The sequence below is a fragment of the Mobula hypostoma genome, chromosome 24 (assembly GCF_963921235.1).
Source record: "Mobula hypostoma chromosome 24, sMobHyp1.1, whole genome shotgun sequence".
Lineage (NCBI taxonomy): Eukaryota > Metazoa > Chordata > Chondrichthyes > Myliobatiformes > Myliobatidae > Mobula > Mobula hypostoma.
Window position 1 is genome coordinate 5,830,940 of NC_086120.1, and position 21,705 is coordinate 5,852,644.

Consider the following 21,705-nt stretch of genomic DNA (forward strand, 5'->3'; position numbering starts at 1 on the left):
TTGGGATCAGAACCTAATATGTTTTTACCCGGGGATAGTGGTTTGGTGGGGCAGGAGGTGGAGTAGATGAGATGCAAGGTCAATACATAGGACATTGTTTCATGAGGTCATGGGAGGAGAGTGGAATCCTGTGGAGAGCAAGTAGATTAAAACAAAATTAAAAGGGACCTATTGTACCAAGTTCCCAGAACCAGACAGAGGCAGTTCCAAGAGGTCCCAGCACAGAGAACAGTAAAAATCATGACTGTTCTGATGTCAAACTAGAGCTGCTCCTCAGAATAATGTGGATGAGTTCCCAAGGAAAGACTCGGATTCAGACTCATTTATTTGTACATTGAAACAAACAGAGAAATGCACCGTTTACGTTAAACAACCAGAAATCTACACAATCTGAGGATGTACTGAGGACAAGCCGAAGGAGTCGCCACAGACTTCACTGCCAATGTAGCATGCCTGCAATATTCAGCAGAACTCTACTGGGATAGAGACTCCAGTGGGAATCTCCTCACTGACACAAGAGCAAGTCAGGAAATGTCCAGGTGAACTTCCAGAAACAAACTGCAAAAGCTCACTCTCACCTTCATGATGCAAATCTAGCATATAGACACAAGCACTGAATAAAACTGTGCCACATTTCCAAACCGAATGGCCAAACCATTTTGTGAATTTAGCTTAAGGATATCCCCAGGCTATCAATACATCATGGGCACATCCTTCCACATCTTCAGGAGGTTTTTCCTCAAGAAGGCAACATCCACGAAGGGTTCCTACCATCCAGGCCATGCCATCTTCTTGCGTTTACCAACAGGTAGGAGGTACAGAAGCCTGCCGTCCCTCATGACCAGCCTCTTCCCTTCAACCATTCAGTTCTTGAACTGAACAGCAAAACCCTAATCACTAAAGTTTAGTAATACTTTGACCATTTTGATTACTTTAAACTAAAATGGACTTGTATTAATTGTGTTCCTTCATGTCAAAATTGTGTAGAATTTACGATACATTTTCTCTTGCAGATACTGCTTAAACGATACTATGTTCCTCTGATGCACCCATTCACCCATGTACAGGACAGTAAACTCAACTTTAACTTTCATTGCCATCCTGCCCTCATTAAAGTAGTGTCAGAGGAAGTTTGGTGCCCACTTTAGGAACAGATGAAACCTTAATTTGAGGTACCGAATTCAAAAGACAACATCTCTCATTGGGAGTAGTCCCTCAATGCTTTTCCTTCAATATCAGCCTAGACTTTAATGCTCAAGTTTTTGATGTGAGGACAATACCATTCTGTCAGAGATCTAGGTGTTACTAACAACCAGCTGACAGGTAATTAAGAATCAGCAGAGAAATGGATTCCATTGATGCCCTAATGTGCAATGATACAGCAAGGTTTCAAACAAACCTCTTTGTCACATTCTCTACCTCCAATTCACTGGAGAATATCCAGAAAGTCAGGAATTTCTGCAAAAGAGGATGGACCACTCTTCTCCATCAAATTAATCCTTCAACCAAGCTTTTGGAAACCTGCCCCAATATCTCATTCGGTTTAATCAAGTTTTGTCTATGAGGCACCTCTTGGTTAAAGGCATTATCAATATCCACACTACCAATGACCTGACAAGGCTAGGGACAAATGAGTTTACAGGCAAAGTCTCTCAGTCTCTCAACAGCATCTACAGAACCTTTTGTGTAAGATTCTCCTGAGGGGCTTGTTTTAACACCTCTACAAAACCTGCCTGAGCCATTCCCTGTGCAGGGTGTAATGTCAACTTTTGATGGTGGCCAAAATTAACCTGCATTGATTTCAGTTTCCTAAAGGCAGATGAAGTTAAAATTGGTTCTCCAGTTTCAGCTCTTTGTGGAACATGGAAAAGAACAGTCATCACCTTGTTGTTCCTGAATATGAAATCTTTCTCTACAAATATATTTTTATTAACTCTTTCCTTATGATGGGTTTCTCATGCTCAGACTATTGTCCTTCCTCCCCTTAAAGTTCTCACATCATTGGCTGAGTCAGAGATGTGAATTAGGTTGAGACAGATTCAACACAAACTTTTTTTTAGTGACTCGAAATTCCAGCATCTGCAATCTATTGTGCCTCTGCCAATGTGTAGTGTTGGAGTATTAGTCAAAGCAGCCAGCATTACCTTGGCCTGGGTCCTGTTACTAACCTCGTATGGGAGTGTAGTCGCCTTCATTTGCTCCCTGACTGGAGCTGAATGAGGTGAAGCTGGGGAATATGATCAGACTGAAAGACAACACCAGCACCTGGAGAGAGAGAAGGCCAGAACTGACACCACTCACATTAACAGCACAGAGCACTCCTAAAGAAAGACACAAAACACTGGAGCAACCCAACACCCATGGAGAGAAATGGGCAGCTGGTGTTTCAGATTGTGAGCCTTCAGCTGGACTTTGGACTTATCCTCTACCTTTGAGCCACATGTTCGCTGGACTCTGTCAATGAGCCTTTTTCCTCTCTGCCTTTGTCAAGTCATTCACCCCTTCAGTTTTGGCAGATGAACTGAAGTTCGGATGTTTCACTCTGACACTGCCGTTGTGTGTGTGTCATGAGCACTCCGCTCACTACAAGTGACATCCCTTTAATAATCCATCTCCTCATGAAGACAGGGTTATTCACCCTGCTGGCTAAAATTCTGGGGGTTACATTGCATAAACCAGTGCTCCTAGCAGCCACACTCAGTTGTGCTGATCTGCCTGCAGGGTCAAATCTCTGACAAACTGCAAATGTGGCAGAACCCAGATTTGTTTAACCACCTATTCAAACTTTAGCAATGGTGGAGTTGAGTAGGAAACTGAAAAGCAGGACCTCTAGGGTAGCAATCTCAGGATTGCTGCCTGTGCCACGTGCTTGCGAGTGCAAGAATAACCTGATCAGGCGTATTAATGTGTGGCTGAGAGGCTGGTGTAGGGGGCAGGGCTTCGGGTTCCTGGATCGTTGGGGCCTCTTCTGGGGGAGGCACAACCGGTACAAAAGAGATGGGTTACACCTGTACCCAAGGGGGTCCAATATCCTAGCGGGCACATTTGATACAGCTGTTAGGGAGGATTAAACTAATTTTGGCAGGGGGATGGGAACCGGAGTGATAGGGCTGAGGAAGGGGGAAAACAGAAATAAATCAAAGGTAGAGTGAAACAGAGATGATAGAAAGGACAGGCAGGAGATAAGGCATAGTCACAGCCAGTGGGATGAGTTACAGGGCAATAGAGGCGTGGTGCAGTTAAAACAGAAAGCAACAAATACTGGGCTGAAAGTGTTATATTTGAATGCATGCAGAATAAGGAATAAAATGGACGATCTTGAAATTCAGCTACAGATTGGCAAGTATGACGTTGTGGCCATCTCTGAAACTTGGCTAAAGGATGGCTGCCATTGGGAGCTGAAAGTCCAAGGATAAACGGTGTATCAGAAAGGTGGGTTAGTAGGCCGGGGGGGGCGGGGGTGTGGCTCTGAGTATAAGAAATAATATTAAATCATTAGAAAGAGATGACATAGGATCGGAAGGTGTAGAGTCTCTATGGGTTAAGTTAAGAAATGGCAAGGGTAAAAGGAGTTTTATGGGAGTTGTATAAAGGCCTCCAAACAGCAGCCAGGATGTGAATTACAAACTACAGCAGGGGATAGAAAAGGCATGTCAGAAAGGCAATACCATGATAATCATTGGGGATTTTAACATGAAAGTGGATTGGGAAAACCAGGTAAGTATTGGACCTCAAGAGAGAGAATTTGTAGAATATCTAAGAGATGGGTTTTTAGAACAGCTTGTTGTTGAGCCCACTGGGGGATCAGCTGTGCTGAATTGGATGTTGTGCAATGATCCGGAGATGATAAGAGCGCTTAAGGTTAAGAAACCCTTAGGGAACAGTGATCACAGGGCAGTGAAGCGCGGAAGATTTAAAAGGACAGAAATCCTGCTTCGGGTTTAATTCTGAGAAGGAAGTCTGAGAATCGGACTGGGAGTGCAGAGGAAGCCATTTTTGAATTTTTTGGTTTTTTTCCCATTGGCGTTCAGAGAGGCGGGACTGCGCAGGCGTGTGACGTCGGGCAGTGAAGCACAGAAGATTTAAAAGGAACAGAGCCTCATACAGCGGGCAGCGGAGTGAGCCGGGAGCAGAGTGAAGGCTTAAGGGCTTTGGCTGAACGAGCTTAGGCGGAAATGAGTGAGGCAAAGAAGGTTTGGTATTCATTTTTTGTTGTTACTTGAGGAGAGGGGCAGTATGAGTGTGAGGGCAGCTTGTTGTTCTTGGTGCCGGATGTGAGAGGTCCTGGAGTCCCCCAGCCTCCCAGACGTCTACATCTGCGCCAGGTGCGCAGAGATGCAGCTCCTAAGGGACCGCATTACGGAACTGGAGCTGCAGCTCGATGACCTTCATCTGGTCAGGGAGAGTGAGGAGTTGATAGAGAGGAGTTACAGGCAGGTGGTCACACCGGGGCCACAGGAGGCAGACAAGTGGGTCACGGTTAGGAGGGGGAAGGGAAAGAGTCAGGTAATAGAGAATACCCCGGTGGCTGTGCCCCTTGACAATAGGTACTCCTGTTTGAGTACTGTTGGGGGGGACTGCTTACCCGGGGGAAGCGACAGTGGCCGTGCCTCCGGCACAGAGTCCGGCCCTGTAGCTCAGAAGAGTAGGGAAAGGAAGAGGAGGGCAGTTGTGATAGGGGACTCGATAGTAAGGGGGTCAGATAGGCGATTCTGTGGCCACAGTCCAGAGACCTAGATGGTAGTTTGCCTCCCCGGTGCCAGGGTCCGGAATATTTCTGATCACGTCCAAGATATCCTGAAGTGGGAGGGTGAGGAGCCAGAGGTCGTGGTACATATTGGTACCAATGACATAGGCAGGAAAAGGGGAGAGATCCTGAAAGGAGAATATAGGGAGTTAGGAAGGGAGTTGAGAAAAAGGACCGCAAAGGTAGTAATCTCGGGATTACTGCCTGTGTCACGCGACAGTGAGAGTAGGAATGGAATGAGGTGGAGGATAAATGCGTGGCTGAGGGATTGGAGCAGGGGGCAGGGATTCAAGTTTCTGGATCATTGGGACCTCTTTTGGCGCAGGTGTGATCTGTACAAAAAGGACGGGTAACACTTGAATCCTAGGGGGACCAATATCCTGGCGGGGAGATTTGCGAGGGCTACTGAGGTGACTTTAAACTAGAATGGTTGGGGGGGTGGGAATCAAATTAAAGAGACTAGGAGAGAGGAGGATAGTTCACAACAGGGGAATGGGAACAAGTACAGAGAGACAGAGGGGTGTAAAATGAGGGTAGAAGCAAAAAGTAGTAAGGTGAAAAGTGAAAATGGCAGGCCGGCAAATCCAGGGCAAAAATCTAAAAGGGCCACTTGTATAAGGGCCAAGAGAGTTGTAAAAGCACGCCTGAAGGCTTTGTGTGTCAAGGCAAGGAGCATTCATAACAAGGTGGATGAATTAAAAGTGTAGATTATTAATGAATATGATATAGCTGGGATTACAGAGACATGGCTCCAGGGTGACCAAGGATGGGAGCTCAACATTCAGGGATATTCAATATTCAGGAGGCATAGACATGAAAGAAAAGGAGGTGGGGTAGCATTGCTGGTTAAAGAGGAGATTAACGCAATAGAAAGGAAGGACATTAGCCGGGAGGATGTCGAATCGATATGGATAGAGCACTAAGGGGCAGAAAATGCTGGTGGGAGTTGTGTACAGGCCACCTAACAGTAGTAGTGAGGTTGGGGATGGCATTAAACAGGAAATTAGAAATGTGTGCAATAAAGGAACAGCAGTTATAATGGGTGATTTCAATCTACATGTAGATTGGGTGAACCAAATTGGTAAAGGTGCTGAGGAAGAGGATTTCTTGGAATGTATGCGGGATAGGTTTTTGAACCAACATGTCGAGGAACCAACTAGAGAGCAGGCTATTCTAGACTGGGTATTGAGCAATGAGGAAGGGTTAATTAGCAACCTTGTTGTGAGAGGCCCCTTGGGTAAGAGCGACCATAATATGGTGGAATTCTTCATTAAGATGGAGAGTGACATAGCTAATTCAGAAACAAAGGTTCTGAACTTAAAGAAGGGTAACTTTGAAGGTATGCGACGTGAATTAGCTAAGATAGACTGGCAAATAATACTTAAAGGGTTGACGGTGGATATGCAATGGCAAGCATATAAAGATCGCATGGATGAACTACAACAATTGTTCATCCCAGTTTGGCAAAAGAATAAATCAAGGAAGGTAGTGCACCCGTGGCTGACAAGGGAAATTAGGGATAGTATCAATTCCAAGGAAGAAGCATACAAATTAGCCAGAAAAAGCAGCTCACCTGAGGACTGGGAGAGATTCAGAGTCCAGCAGAGGAGGACAAAGGGCTTAATTAGGAAAGGGAGAAAAGATTATGAGAGAAAACTGACAGGGAACATAAAAACTGACTATAAAAGCTTTTACAGATATGTGAAAAGAAAAAGATTGGTTAAGACAAATGTAGGTCCCTTACAGACAGAAACAGGTGAATTGATTATGCGGAACAAGGACATGGCAGACCAATTGAATAACTACTTTGGTTCTGTCTTCACTAAGGAGGACATAAATAATCTTCCGGAAATAGTAGGGGACAGAGGGTCTAGTGAGATGGAGGAACTGAGGGAAATACATGTTAGTAGGGAAGTGGTGTTAGGTAAATTGAAGGGATTAAAGGCAAATAAATCCCCAGGGCCAGATGGTCTGCATCCCAGAGTGCTTAAGGAAGTGGCCCAAGAAATAGTGGATGCATTAGTGATAATTTTTCAAAACTCTTTAGATTCTGGACGCATTCCTGAGGATTGGGGGGTGGCTAATGTAACCCCACTTTTTGAAAATGAGGGAGAGAGAAACCAGGGAATTATAGACTGGTTAGCCTAACATCGGTGGTGGGGAAACTGCTAGAGTCAGCTATCAAGGATGTGATAACAGCACATTTGGAAAGCGGTGAAATCATCGGACAAAGTCAGCATGGATTTGTGAAAGGAAAATCATGTCTGACGACTCTCATAGAATTTTTTGAGGATGTAACTAGTAGAATGGATGGGGAGAACCAGTGGATGTGGTATATTTGGATTTTCAAAAGGCTTTTGACAAGGTCCCACACAGGAGATTAGTGTGCAAACTTAAAGCACACGGTATTGGGGGTATGGTATTGATGTGGATAGAGAATTGGTTGGCAGACAGGAAGCAAAGAGTGGGAATAAACGGGACCTTTTCAGAATGGCAGGCAGTGACTAGTGGGGTACCGCAAGGCTCAGTGCTGGGACCCCAGTTGTTTACAATATATATTAATGACTTAGATGAGGGAATTAAATGCAGCATCTCCAAGTTTGCGGATGACACAAAGCTGGGTGGCAGTGTTAGCTGTGAGGAGGATGCTAAGAGAATGCAGGGTGACTTGGATAGGTTAGGTGAGTGGGCAAATTCATGGCAGATGCAATTTAATGTGGATAAATGTGAGGTTAGGAAAACAGATTATTATCTGAATGGTGGCCGATTAGGAAAAGGGGAGGTGCAATGAGACCTGGGTGTCATTATACACCAGTCATTGAAAATGGGCATGCAGGTACAGCAGACGGTGAAAAAGGCAAATGGTATGCTGGCATTCATAGCAAGAGGATTCGAGTGCAGGAGCCGGAAGGTACTACTGCAGTTGTACAAGGCCTTGGTGAGACCACACCTGGAGTATTGTGTGCAGTTTTGGTCCCCTAATCAAAGGAAAGACATTCTTGCCATAGAGGGAGTACAAAGAAGGTTCACCAGGTTGATTCTTGGGATGGCAGGACTTTCATATGATGAAAGACTGGATCGACTAGGCTTATACTCATTGGAATTTAGAAGATTGAGGGGGAATCTTATTGAAACATAAAATCCTAAAGGGATTGGACAGGCTAGATGCAGGAAGATTGTTCCCGATGTTGGGGAAGTCCAGAATGAAGGGTCACAGTTTGAGGATAAAGGGGAAGCCTTTTAGGACCGAGATTAAGAAAACCTTCTTCACACAGATAGTGGTGAATCTGTGGAATTCTCTGCCACAGGAAACAGTTGAAGCCAGTTCATTGGCTATATCTAAGAGGGAGTTAGATATGGCCCTTGTGGCTAAAGGGGTCAGGGGGTATGGAGGGAAGGCAGGTACAGGGTTCTGAGTTGGATGATCAGCCATGATCATAATAAATGGCGGTGCAGGCTTAAAGGGCCGAATGGCCTACTCCTGCACCTATTTTCTATGTTTCTATGTTTCTATGATCGAGTTCATATTGAAATCTGAGAAGGAAAAAATAAAATCCAATGTGTCAGTATTTTAGTGGAATAAGGGAAATTACAATGGCATGAGAGGGGAACCGGCCAAAGTCGACTGGAAAGGGACATTTGCAGGAAGGAGAGCACAGCAGCAATGGCTGGAGTTTCTGCAAAAAATGAGGGAAGTGCGGACAGATATATTCCAAATAAGAAGAAATTTTCAAAGGGAAGAAGGATACTACCATGGCTGACAAGTGAAGTCAGAGCCAAAGTAAAAGCGAAAGAGAGGGCATACAAGGAAGCCAAAGCTAGTGGGAAGATAGAAGATTGGAAAGTTTTTAAAAACTTGCAGAAGGAAACTAAAAAGGTCATTAGGAAGGAAAAGATGTATTATGAAAGGAAGCTGGCGACTAATATCAAACAAGACACTGAAAGCTTTTTAAGTATATAAAGGGTAAAAGAGAGTCGAGGGTAGCTATAGGACAAACACAAAATGATGCTGGAGATATTGTAATGAGAGATGGCAGAAGAACTGAATGCATATTTTGCATCAGTCTTCACAGTGGAAGACATCTGCAATATACCGGACATTCAAGAGTGTCAGGGAGGTGAAGTTTGTGCAGTGAAATTTACAACTGAGAAGGTGCTCAGGAAGCTTAATGGTCTGAGGGTGGATAAATCTCCTGGACCTGATGGAATGCACCCTCGGGTTCTGAAGGAAGTAGCTGGAGAGATTGTGGAGACACTAACAATGATCTTTCAAGAATCGATAGATTCTGGCATTGTAGCGGATGACTGGAAAATTGCAAATGTTACTCCGCTATTTAAGAAGGGTGGGAGGCAGCCGAAAGGAAACTATAGAGCTGTTAGCCTGACATCAGTGGTTGGGAATTTGTTGGACTCAATTGTTAGGAATGAGATTATGCAGTACCTGGAGGCACATGACAAGATAGGTCAAAGCCAGCATGGTTTCCTGAAAGGAAAGTCTTGCCTGACAAACCTACTGCAATTCTTTGAGGAAATTACAAGCAGGGTAGACAAAGGAGATGCAGTAGACTTGGATTTTCAGAAGGGCTTTGACAAGGCACATGAGGCTGCTTAGTAAGATAAGAGACCATGGAATTACAGGGGAGTTACTAGCATGGGTGGAGCATTGGCTGGTCAGCAGAAAACAGAGAGTGGGAATAAAGGGATCCTATTCTGGCTGGCTGCCGGTTACCAGTGGAGTTCCACAGGGGGAGGTGTTGGGACCGCTGCTTTTTGCGATGTCTGTCAATTATTTGGACTACAATATTAATGGATTTGTGGCTAAATTTGCCAATGATACAAAGATAGGTGGAGGAGTGGGTAGTGTTGAGGAAACAGAGAGCCTGCAGAGAGACTTAGATAGTTTAGGGGAATGAGCAAAGAAGTGGCAAATGAAATACAAAGTAAGAAAGTGTATGGTCATGCACTTTGGGGGAAGAAATAAACGGGCAGACTATTATTTAGATGGGGAGAGATTTCAAAATGCAGAGATGCAAAGGGACTTGGGAGTCCTTGTGCAAGATACCCTAAAGGTTAACCTCCAGCTTGAGTCGGTGGTGAAGAAGGCGAATGCAATGTTGGCATTCATTTCTAGAGGTACAGAATATAAGAGCAGGGATGTGATGTTGAGACTCTATAAGGTACTCATGAGACCACACTTGGAGTATTGTGTGCAGTTTTGGGCTCCTTATTTTAGAAAGGATATACTAACACTGGAGAGGGTTCAGAGGAGATTCACGAGAATGATTCCAGGAATGAGAGTGTTACCGTATGGGGGACACCTGGCAGCTCTTGGGCTGTATTCCCTGGAATTCAGGAGAATGAGGTCATGGAAACATTCTGAATGTTAAAAGGCCTGAACAGATTAGATATGGCAATATTATTTGCCATGGGAGGGGATTCTAGGACAAAAGGGCACAATTTCAGGATTGAAGGATGTCCATTTAGAACAGAGATACAGAGAAATTACTTTAGTCAGAGGGTGGTAAATCTGTGGAATTTGTTGCCACGAGCGACTGTGGAGGCCAAGTCATTAGGTGTATTTAAGGTAGAGATAGATAGATTCTTGATTAGCCAGGGCATCAAAGGGTATGGGGTAAGGCAGGGGAGTGGGTATGACTGGAAGAATTGGATCAGCCCATGATTGAATGGAGGAGCAGACTTGATGGGCTGAATGGCCTACTTCTGCTCCTATCTCTTATGGTCTTAACTCAGCAGATCAGGCTCATTTCTCATTCATTCCACTGCAGTCAGTGGAACTGAATATTGGAGAAAGTCTCCAATAGGTGGCCAATGCACCTCCTCCTTCTTCGCCGCCTTGCCTTGTTTTACCACTCTCTGCTGTCACACATTTCACGTGCAGATGCTGTGCAAACACGACTCTTGAGATCATTTGACCCATTTACCATAACACAGGTGCTCGTCTGTGCTGTCTTGCCTGTAGATTGCATGACCAGGGCTTGGAGTTTTCTCAGCTGCTGCAGCAGTGTCCTGTTGGAAGGAAGCTGTGTTTAAAATATCTCCGGATTTTAGTGTATGCAGTTTCTTCAACAAATGATAAATGCTTCAGAGTTCCAGGAACACACAGAGACAGACCAGAGCAAGTGGCAGCACTGTACTATTCAAGGGCAATGATTCACCTGTAAATCCACAGACCCCAAACCCACCCCCTGAGTCTTCGATACCTCCTGGGTCAAAGGCACAATACACCCAATATAGTTATTCAATTATTTCTATTTTAGTTGAATTAACTGTTGTGATCTGCCCTCTTATTTTTATTCACAATATTTATGCAGATATACAAACCTCACAATATTCCGCAATATTTTTGCTGAAAATCAGATTTTTATTAAAGTTGATTGTGAGTGACTTTGGGAATGTTTAATACAGCAACAAGGTCGGTATTTATGGTCATAACTAGGGCAAGAGAGCGACAGGGGTGTGTTTATAATGGGAGAACAATCTGATGGGGCCTTAAACAGTGTTGCCCTCAATTTCTCTGGGCCTTTGATCACTCCACACACTCCCTCAGAACCTCTGCACCTAAAACCCTCCCCAACAGGAGACCTCTCACTAGAAGGCCCACAGAAATTTAAGCTTGCGACCATTCTTAGGGTAGTTAGAGAAAGACAGTAAACGTCTGCTTTGCCAGTAATCCCTGTACCTGGAAAAATGAACATTATCCACTCTATTACACTGGTTCACAACTCCAGTTTTCCACAGGATTCTATTCATTAATCCTGTCTCATTATACAAGACAAAATCTAAAATCCTGCATCCTAGTTGGTTAAAAAAAAATTTTTAATAGATTCTATAAGCTCAAACCCCAAAGTACTTCTCTCAACTTGAATTGACCAATTTAGATAAAGATTATTGTGTTGCCTTTGCTGTGTGATTCCGATCTCAGATGATTAATACTCCCTCCAGTTGTACACCTTCTGTTATCTCAATCCCCCATGAGTTCTGCCTTCATAAAATGTCTACTTGTGCATCCATAATATTCCCTGGCCTATCCTCTGCTGAAATTTTCATTGACAGCTCTCCTGGTTGGACCCATTCTGGAAGTAAAGTTCATTCAAAACTCTACTCCTCATCCCCTATCTGGCACCAAGTTCCATTCTCACATGACGTGTAGCTGGGTTCACACACACTGGCTCCTCGATCCCCTAACCTCCAAATTAAAATCTCACCCTTCTATTTAAATCCCTGACTGTTCTCGTACCTCGCTTAGCTACGCACTATTCTCTACCGTCCTTGCCTGTATGTTGTGAGTTCAGTATTGCTAACCGCTACCTTCATCTCTCCACTGGAGACTAAGTTTCATAGTGTATAGTTCTCTCCCTAAACCTCTGCTGCCTTGAGGCTTGTCTCATCCTTTCAGATTCCCCTTATAACCCACAAAATAGACCAAGCTTCTGGCCGAGACTCCGAACACTCTTCATAGCTTCTCAAACATGTCTGTCTCTTGGTACCCCGTTGAGTCTTCCTGTGCTTGTAAAGTTGTCGTTGTTTTACTTGGTACTTAACATTAGTAGTGAGAGGAAATAAGTTTCAGCAAAGTTCATTAACGTTGGAAGACACTAATCTTACCAGTGACAGGAAGGTACCAGAGGGGTACAGCAAAATGTTGCCATTATAGTCTAGTCCCAGCCACATACAGCAAGATCCTGGGGTTGGCAGGGACTTGTGTTACCATCAGTAGTTGCGTACAGGCGCGTGTAAGCTACATTCAGCCGAGATGACCACTCACATGTTCTGCTTCTCCAGATGCAGTACCTTTCTCTGCAGCTCATGGTTTTGGGTTGTGCAGGCAGCCATCCTGAAGCAAAAGAGAAACTCATTGGTTCTGATGTAGGTCTCCTTGGTCAGACACAGAGCAGGGGCTGGCCCGGAGCACTTAGTATTGGAGCAGATGCAGAGCATGGCATGAACATGGTCAGACACTTAGCATTCCAAGTGTCCTGGATCAGAACAGACCTGCTAAGAGGGTTCTAGTCCTCCCCACCCCTTAAACCATTCTCCTTGGACGCCTGTCCTAATCTTGATCTGCGGCTTGGTGTCCTTTCTCCGTCTGATAACACTCCTCTGAAGGGCCTTAGTTTTACTGCATGAATTATCATTATTTACATTTAAAATGATGCTTTTATAGTGGAGCAACACACACAAAATGCTGGAGGAACTCAACAGGCCAGGCAGCCTCTATGGAAAATAAGTACAGACTACGTTTCAGCCCGAAATGTTGACTGTACTCTTTTCCATAGATGCTGCCTGGCCTGCTGAGTTCCTCCAGCATTGTCTGTGTTGCTCAGATTTCCAGAGTCTGCAGATATTGTCTTGTTTATGATTTTTATAGCAGATCTGAATCCACACAGCAGCCTCTCAACCAAGCTCCAGAGCCAAATTTTATTTACTTGATACCCAATTTTTTCGTACCCCCCCCAACCCCTCCTGAGGATTTTAGATGGAGGGATGATTGTTCTTGCCACCCCTTATACCGAGGGCACAGAGATGGACCCCAGAATCCCCAGCATCGAGGAAGCGGAGATCCGCCGGTCAGCACAAAGCACGCTGGTAGTCGGGCTCAGCGCCAGCGTAGCTGACATGTCTGGGCAGCACAGTGGTATGTCAGGTAGAATTGTTGCCTCACAGCTGCAGTGACCCAGACCGTGACTGTTGTCTATGTGGAGTTTGCATGTTCTCACTGTGAACCGTGTGGGTTCTGTCCACCTGCTCCAGTTCAGACGCCCACCACCGCATTACAAGGCATGCTAGCTTCGTTGGCCACTGCAGCACCAAGTATGACAGTGAGTGGTGGAATCTGCAGGGATTTGTGGAAGCTTGGACAGGAAAGGGATTGGTGTGGGATAAGTCTAAACAATGCTTGGTGCTAGCACAGGCTAAGTGGGCTGAAGGGCCCATTTCTATGCTGGATGACTCCAGGTCATCCCTTACCTGTTTTCTAGGCCATCAATATACTCCTTTTTCTTCTTGCGGCTCTCTTGGGCAGACTGTTTGTTCCGGATCTTCCTCCTAACCTTCTTCAAAATCCGTTCTTCTTGCTGGCATTGGGAAGAAAACTCATCAATTTGTCAAGTTGAAGACAGTTATAGAGAAAGGGGTCTTGAAGGGGAAGGGGTGAGAGAGTGATGGGGAGAAGGAAGGAGAGGTGGGGAAAGTAAAAGAGAGGAATGCAAGACGTGAACTAAAAAGGTAAATTTTGCAGAGCGAATCTGTGGGAAAGAGCTGGAAGTAGAAATTGAGAGTGGGAAAGGAAAACAGCTGCGAGTATCTGAAGTAGAAAGTTGGCAAACCACAGAGAGCACAGGAAAACAGGAAGATATTTGCACACTTTGTTTTGCTTGATTCTTTTCATTTATTTATGTATTATTCATTATGTATTTTATATATTTTTATTATTTTTCATTTATAAATTGTATTATTTGTTGTATTTATCTACTATCATAAAGCTTGTTTTAATAAATATGTGCATATTGCATATGTGAAATATATGAAAATAGTAATTATTATATGATATGAATAAATTATGATGATGATGACGTCGACTCAGGCCTGAGAGGCCAGTGTCGGGCATTTTCATGCCTTACAAGGCGCAGATCGGAAGGCTGTGTGGTTTTTGATTAATTTAATTAATCAAAAACCTTAATCACTGCTTGCCATCTTTTAAGCATGATTCAGGTACCAGTTCAACCCAGCGGCTGAATCAGAATCTGCGTGAAAGAGAGGCGATAATGGGCATTGGACCTCTGGAAAATAATAGTGAAGAGGTAGTAATCAGGAACAAAGACACTGAATAAGTATTCTCTGTCAACCTTCACTGTGAAAGACATCAGCAGCATGCCAGAAGTTCAAGAGAGTCAGGAGGCAGAAGGCTCTAATACTAAGGAGAAGGTGCATGGGAAGTTGAAAGTTTGAAGGTAGGTAAGTCACCTGAACAAGAAGGATTACGTCCCAGATATGAAAGAGGTGAGTGAAGAGATTGTGGAAGAGATTCTTTCAAGAATCACTAGACTCTGAAGTCATTTCGGGATACTAAAAAAATCACAAATGGCACTCCATTCTTTAAGAAGTAATGGAGGCAAAAGACAGGAAATTGTAGGCCAGTGAGCCTGACTTCAGTGGTTGGGAAGACGTTAGAGTCCATTATTAAGAATGAAGCTCTACTTGGAAGCACATGATAAAATAGGCTGAAGTCAGCATGGTTTCCTTCAGTGGAAATCTTGGCTGACAGATCTCTTGGAAATCTTTGATAAAGTAACTTGCATGGATAGACACAGAAGAATCAGTGGATGTTGTTAGGGTAAGGGATTTCTTCTTTTATGTTACTGCTAAGGCTAATAAAATGGCTTCTTTATTATGTTATAATAAAATGGCTTCTCTGTAATGTTCACTGCTGAGTTAACGGTAGCAGCTTGTTTGGGTTATAATTACTGATTACGGGAATTGTATTCACTTGCTAACCAATTGGGATAGATGTTATTCTTTCTCGTGTGTCTGTAAGCTATTGTTTTTGCGGGCTTTGGGGAGAAGGTGCGATGGGGACAGAGAGAGGAGATGCGATGAGAGAGATGCTGTAAAATGGGCGAGGAACAAACCCAACAGGGAGTCCAAGGCCCAGGATCTTCGGCGAGGAGAGGAGACGAGGACAGACTCATGTGGAGCGTTTTGTCGACCACCAAGGGTCATCCCATTCGAGGGTCGGTGGAGTTCGGAGGACATCGACTGGAGGAAAGGGAGACTCAATTCTGTAAGAGCTCCAGTGAATTATTTGTGCACAGAACTGATAGAGTTACTGACTTAGTGCCTTCATTGTATTTGTTTCTACTAACCCATCAGCAAGAAGTACTTATAAAGTGTAATCATTTAACTGCATATGGTGTACTGTCTGTTATTTGGCATGGTGGGGTACATCACACAGCATCTACACCAACTTAATTACCCATTTTGGCAGGGCCGAAGGCTGCTCCCCCTAGATGAAAGCGAGCTGAGTGAGCCTGAGGCCTACCAGGGGGCTACATTTACTTAGATTATCAGAAGGCCTTTGACAGGGTGCCACACATGAGGCTGCTAAACAAGATTAGAGCCATGGACACCCACTCAACATTTCAGAACAGATTCTTCCTTCTTCCATCAGATGTCTAAATGGACGATGAACCCATGAACGCTAACAAGAGAAAATCTGCAGATGCTGGAAATCCAAAGCAACACACACAAAATGCTGGAGGAACTCAGCAGGTCAGGCAGCGTCTACAGAAAAGAGTACAGTGGACATCTCGGGCCGAGTCCCTTCATCATGAACACTCCTCAGTATTTTACCACTCTCTTTTTGTGCTATTTATGGGCTGAAGACCTTGTTTCTGTGTTGTAGTGTTCTGTGATTCTATGATCGGTAAGGACAGCAGAGGTTATGGAGAGAAAGCAGGAGAAAGGAGTTGAGAGGGAAATTCAATCAGCCATGATGGAATGGCAGAGCAGACTCTATGGCTGAATGGCCTGGTTTTACTCCAATTCTATGCATGTTATTACCTAGAAATTGGATGCAAGCTGGGTGCTCGGTGCTGGTACAAGATTAGAACCCTCTAAAAATAACAGTTGAGGAATTGATGAAAGAGCAGTGGAGGATTTTACACTGGAAGGGAGGGTTTACTCTGGAAGGGAGGGTTTACTCTGGAAGGGAGGGTTTACTCTGGAAGGGAGGGTTTACACTGGAAGGGAAGGTTTACTCTGGAAGGGAGGGTTTACTCTGGAAGGGAGGGTTTACTCTGGAAGGGAGGGTTTACACTAGAATGAGATCTCAGTAGAGCGATTCTTGGGAAGATCAGGTTTAGCACCCACTGGAAAGTGTCTAAGCAGCCCACAGTCAGTTTTATCCAGTCAGGTGTCCCAGTGCAGGCAGAGAAGTATCAAACTGGCACAGTATTCGCCTTCATAGGAGGTTCTTCACCAACAGTGACGAGGAGCTCAGCTCTTCAGGGATGCTAACATGTGTGAAGTATTGTCATCATTTTGCCTGAAATGGTTGCGAGTTCAATTAAATAGGTAAAATAGTTACCTGAAAGCAGCCCTTCACCATCCAAATTCAAGGTGCGCATCATCAGACAAGATGGGAGACATAGATATAGTGCAGGAGTTCCCAATCTTTTATATGCCATGGACCAATACCATTAAGCAGGGCGTTTGTGGACCCAGGTTATATCTATTATAGTGGATAGCCAGAGACTTTTTCCCAGGACAGAAATAGCTAAATCAAGGGGACATAATTTTTAGATGATTGTAGGAACGTATGGTGGGGAGTGATTTCAGAGCCACACAGAGAGTGGTGGGAGTGTGGAATGCCCTTCCAGGGGTGGAGGTAGAGGCAGGTATGAGAAACTCTTAATGATAGAAAATAGAGTGTTGTGTAGGAGGGAAGTATTAGGTTAATTTTAGTGTAGGTTATAACGTTGATGCTACATCATGGACAGAAGGGCCTGCACTGTGCTGTAATGACTGTTTTCTGTTCCATGCATCTATACAATAGATAAAAACAAAGACCTCTCAAGCAGCAAACACCTCTCCACTGTTGGTGAAGTTAATAGGAAATGGAGTTGAATACAACAAAGTGATTTTGTCCCTTAATTTACAGTATTTGTCAGGATTGAAGGAAAACCCGGAGAGGATCGGACCCGAAAGTACTGGAGTCCGACACGTTCCAACAAACCAATGAACCAATGCACGTCCAGTGGAACAGACACCTTCCAAAGGCTAAACAGGAGAAATGACAACTTTTTGCACACCCTTCCCACACGCAACCTCCAGATTGCTTTGTTTTAAACACATCACCTGCTCCCATGTTTCCTCTGCTCTCCAGGTCTGACTACCACACTACACTGATCTTCCCCATCCCTTCCTTCCTCCTCATCCCTTCCTTCCTCCTCATCCCCAATCCCTTCCTCCCCATCCTCAATCCCTTCCTCCTCATCCCCAATCCCTTCTTCCTCATCCCCAGTCCCTTCCTCCTCATCCCTTCCTTCCTCCCCATTCCTTCCTCAGTCCTCATCCTCAATACCTTCACCCCATCCCTTCCTCCATCCTCATCCCCCAATACCTTCCTCCCCCATCTCTTCCCATCTCTTCCTCCCTCCCTAACTCTCCTGCCTGCCCATTCCTTCCTCTCTTCCCCGTATCACGAAACCCATCTGAAAGGAGAGAAAAGACTGGTTGATGTTTGGGACATATTAGATTAAACACAAACTCATTTTCCTTTACAGATGGCTTTGGTTGTGCAATTGAATTTTTTTTTCTTTTACCTTCTTGCCCAGAGACATCTGCAGTGAAACACCAGAACCAGCACCAGTGCCAAGGCAGTAAACTCAATGCTCATGGGAACGGGGGCATCCAGCACTAACTGAAGCACCATATTACCATCTGTTAATGTTCTAGCTTCTTCATCTGCTGGCTCTGTCATTTTGATATGCTTACTTAATATTCAATTTTACATTTTCCAGTCTTCCAGCATCAACAGGAATTTGAGGGAAGACTGTTCCCCCATCCCATGACCCATGAAGGGCAGAGCTCTAGTTCCCTGCCCCTTATTCTGGACTCCACCCTCAGAGCTCTCCTTTATCAAAGCTACACCCATCTATCAGGTCTCACCCAGGTAATCCAGGTCTTATTACGTAACCCATTTCTTTATACTTTATACTTAATTGTCGTCAAACAATTGATACTAGAACGTACAATCATCACAGCGATATTTGATTTGGAACTGAATGGTGTACTGCCCATATTATAATCTGTGTTTTATTATAAACTGTGCACTGTTTAAATTGCACCCCTCAGAGTCTCTGATGGAGAGGATATGGTTTTCAGATCACTAGCTATGCACAGATCCCCCTGATTCATTCCTGGTGGAATGGGCCCACCTTGCTTTCACCCAGTCAGCCACTGTGAGACACTGACATACCTTAGTCAACGGCAGCTGTGATGGAAGTGTGACGCCTTCTTTCAACAGCAACTTCTTCTCATCCTCGTTGAGTACCAGCTCCCGGGCATGGTGTGGCTGTGGTTGGTACTGCCCAGGGGAGAAAACAGGGCAAAGTGAGAGAAAGCACAAATACCTGGGAAGAAGCTTCACCATCATGAGAAGGCACTGGATGGGTCGGACTTGTTTTCCTTGCAGTGGAGGAGGCCTGACTGAGTTCCACAATATTGTGAAGGTCATAGGCAGTACAGACACCTCACCCCATTGCAGAGGTGTCTAAAGCCAGAGGGCATGACTTTAAAAGGTAAGATTCAAGATTCAACATTGTTTATTGCCATTCTTCAGAAGACAAGTGTAAAGGAGAAGTAAGTAATCTTGTGCAGTATATATAAAAAACACAATATACAAAAGAACACAATAAAAAGCACAATAAATATAAATGTTTAAGATTAGCTTATATAACCAGACTGTCTGCATAGACATAAAGTGAGGGTGGGTAGTGGAGTATCTGTACATAAGGTGACTATGACAGGAAATGACCTGCAGATTTAGAGTGGATCTAAACAGGAATGTTTTCACCCAGTGGGTAGAATACCCTGACGAAGGGCTGGTGGATGTAGAGATCGAAGGAGAAATGTTTTCCCAGTGGGTAGAATGCCATGATGAAGGGCTAGTGTTGCAATGAATGAGTGAACCCAAACACGGGACACTGGCACGGAGATAGAGTTAGGATGCAGACAGGGGCGTGAGCGTGGCTGGAGTTGAACGGCAAACAGGAGGGGAATGGAAAAACAGGAGGCAGGCAAAACTTAACTTGACACAGGACGTTGCTGGAGCTGAACGGCAAACAGGAGACAGGCGGCAAGAAAAACTTATCTTGACACAGAGCGTTGCTGGAGCTAAACGACAAATGGAAAGGCAAACAGCAGGCAATACTTATCTTGACACAGAGAGACAGAGTTACACAGGTAAATCTCGGTACTGAAGTAAAACTTAGAATACACAATCCTAAGCAGCCAGGAACTTGAATTACCACACTGGCTAAAATAACGATCTGGCAATGAGTGGATGCAAAGCCGGGAAATTTATGCTGCAGGTCTAGATGAGAATCAGGTGTGCCGCAATCAAAGAGAATTAGGAGAATATGGGGAATTAACGGTCAGGACCGTGACAGCTTGCAGTTGTAGAGATCGAAGGAGAATTTCTTTTTCCCAGTGGGTAGAATGCTCTGACAAAGGGCTGGTGGTTGGAGAGATCGAAGGAGAAATGTTTGCCCAGTGTGTAGAATGCTCTGACGAAGGGCTGGTGGATGTAGAGAGTCTCACAACACTTAAGAAGTATCTGGAGAAGCATTTGATTCATCAAGGCACAGTGGGCTGCAGACAAGCTGCTGGTAAATGGGACTGAGAGAGAGCAGATGTCAACATGAACATGGTGGAGCAGAAGGTCTGCCTCTCTGCTGTAATTCCCCATGACTCTATACTACCTGAGGTGAGATCTCAAGACTTCCTGCAGTAAAGAAAAGGTTCATTCATATACGTAGCACCTTTCATTGTCCCAAGACATCTCAGATTCCCTCACTGCCAGTGCTAATGCTTCTGAGGTCCGGTCAGAATTGACTGTATAAAGTCACAAACATAAAAGATTCTCCAGATGCTGGAAATCTTGATCAACACACACAAAATGCTGGAGCAGTTTAGCAAGGCAGGCAGCATCTCTGGAGGGGAATGAACAGTCGATGTTTTGGGCCGAGGCCCAATTCCCACAGAAAAGAGTTCTCCCAAAAATCAATGATGTATTGGTCAGATAACCTGTTTTATGCTGGACTGCAGACTATGTTCGAGGCAGGACAGGGAAAGTTCTCCTGCACTTCTTCAACAGGGACTTTTATACATCAACTGGGAATGGTAACTTGAGCCTTAGTTTAATCATTCCTCTGACAGGTGGCCCCTGATGCGACAGTGCCCCACCAAGATGTCAGCCTGAAACATCTGCTCAGGTCTCTGAACTGAACCCACAAGCTTGGAAGTTAGGGTGATAATATCACTTGTACTGTCTCCTTCCAAAGTCTTTAACAAGAGAACATCACATTCAGCAAATGGCAATTAGGATGCAAAGCTCCCTGCATCGAGTAGTATTATTGTTACACAGCAATTTAAATGAGAGCACAGCATTTTAAACAAGTCTGTAGATAGGAAGTATTTAACAGTGGATCGATTAAGAAGCTGGTTGATTCATACTGGATAGGATTGCAGTTGAATTTTGAGAAAAAGCTTGGGTAGTTGTAACTGCAGCTCGAGAGGAGGATGCTGAAAGTGACCACACTAATTCGATGCAAAATTAGTCCCACGACCATATACCGCTCACTCTGATCATGCTAAAATCAAACCCCAAAATTACATTTGCACTCAACCTTATCTTGAAACATATACAGATTTGCTGCCATCTTCAGGTTGAAGTATTCATTCAAAGCACCTTGTTCTCACAGGGTGGCCACGGACTCACCTTTTCTGACACTTTGGAGAGAAGCAGGTCCTTGACAGTGAGTGTGATGAAATTGTTGGGAGCAGTCGGTGCTGGCATGTTCTGTTCTCCACCCTCAAGGAGTTCAGTGTTCCAGTCACCTGACAGAATAAACAAAGCGCTTACCTCAAGGAGTTCAGTATCAGTGGGGGATGTGAAATTCACATTGCAAATACAGACAGCCAAAACCCTGTCTTTGACACACCTTTGAATTCACGATGCAGATACACATCATTGATGCAGCAAAGCATTCCAAGGCGTATCGTACGTGAAACATTCACTCCCAACAACAGCAGTGCAGTGTACCACATCTACAAACCGCACTGCAGTTACTAACCTAGGATACTCCCACAGCCCCACCCAGGCCTGCCATCTCTCCTATCGAGAAGGCCAAGGGCAGGAAGCTCACGGAAACAGC

General features: G+C 44.5%; 1 protein-coding gene across 1 annotated transcript in view; it reads right to left on the bottom strand.

Moving 5' to 3' along the window:
* The window catches only part of LOC134337158 (cyclic AMP-responsive element-binding protein 3-like protein 3), a 58,157-nt gene that overhangs the window by 7,084 nt on the left and 29,368 nt on the right, over window positions 1-21,705 (bottom strand). Inside the window, exons 4-9 of the mRNA XM_063032001.1 lie at window positions 21,270-21,388; window positions 18,747-18,854; window positions 13,736-13,842; window positions 12,534-12,602; window positions 10,690-10,774; window positions 2,169-2,265 (exon numbers count right to left, since the gene is read on the bottom strand). Of these exons, the coding sequence (XP_062888071.1) occupies window positions 2,169-2,265; window positions 10,690-10,774; window positions 12,534-12,602; window positions 13,736-13,842; window positions 18,747-18,854; window positions 21,270-21,388 (585 nt within the window). The remainder of the gene's footprint in view (window positions 1-2,168; window positions 2,266-10,689; window positions 10,775-12,533; window positions 12,603-13,735; window positions 13,843-18,746; window positions 18,855-21,269; window positions 21,389-21,705) is intronic.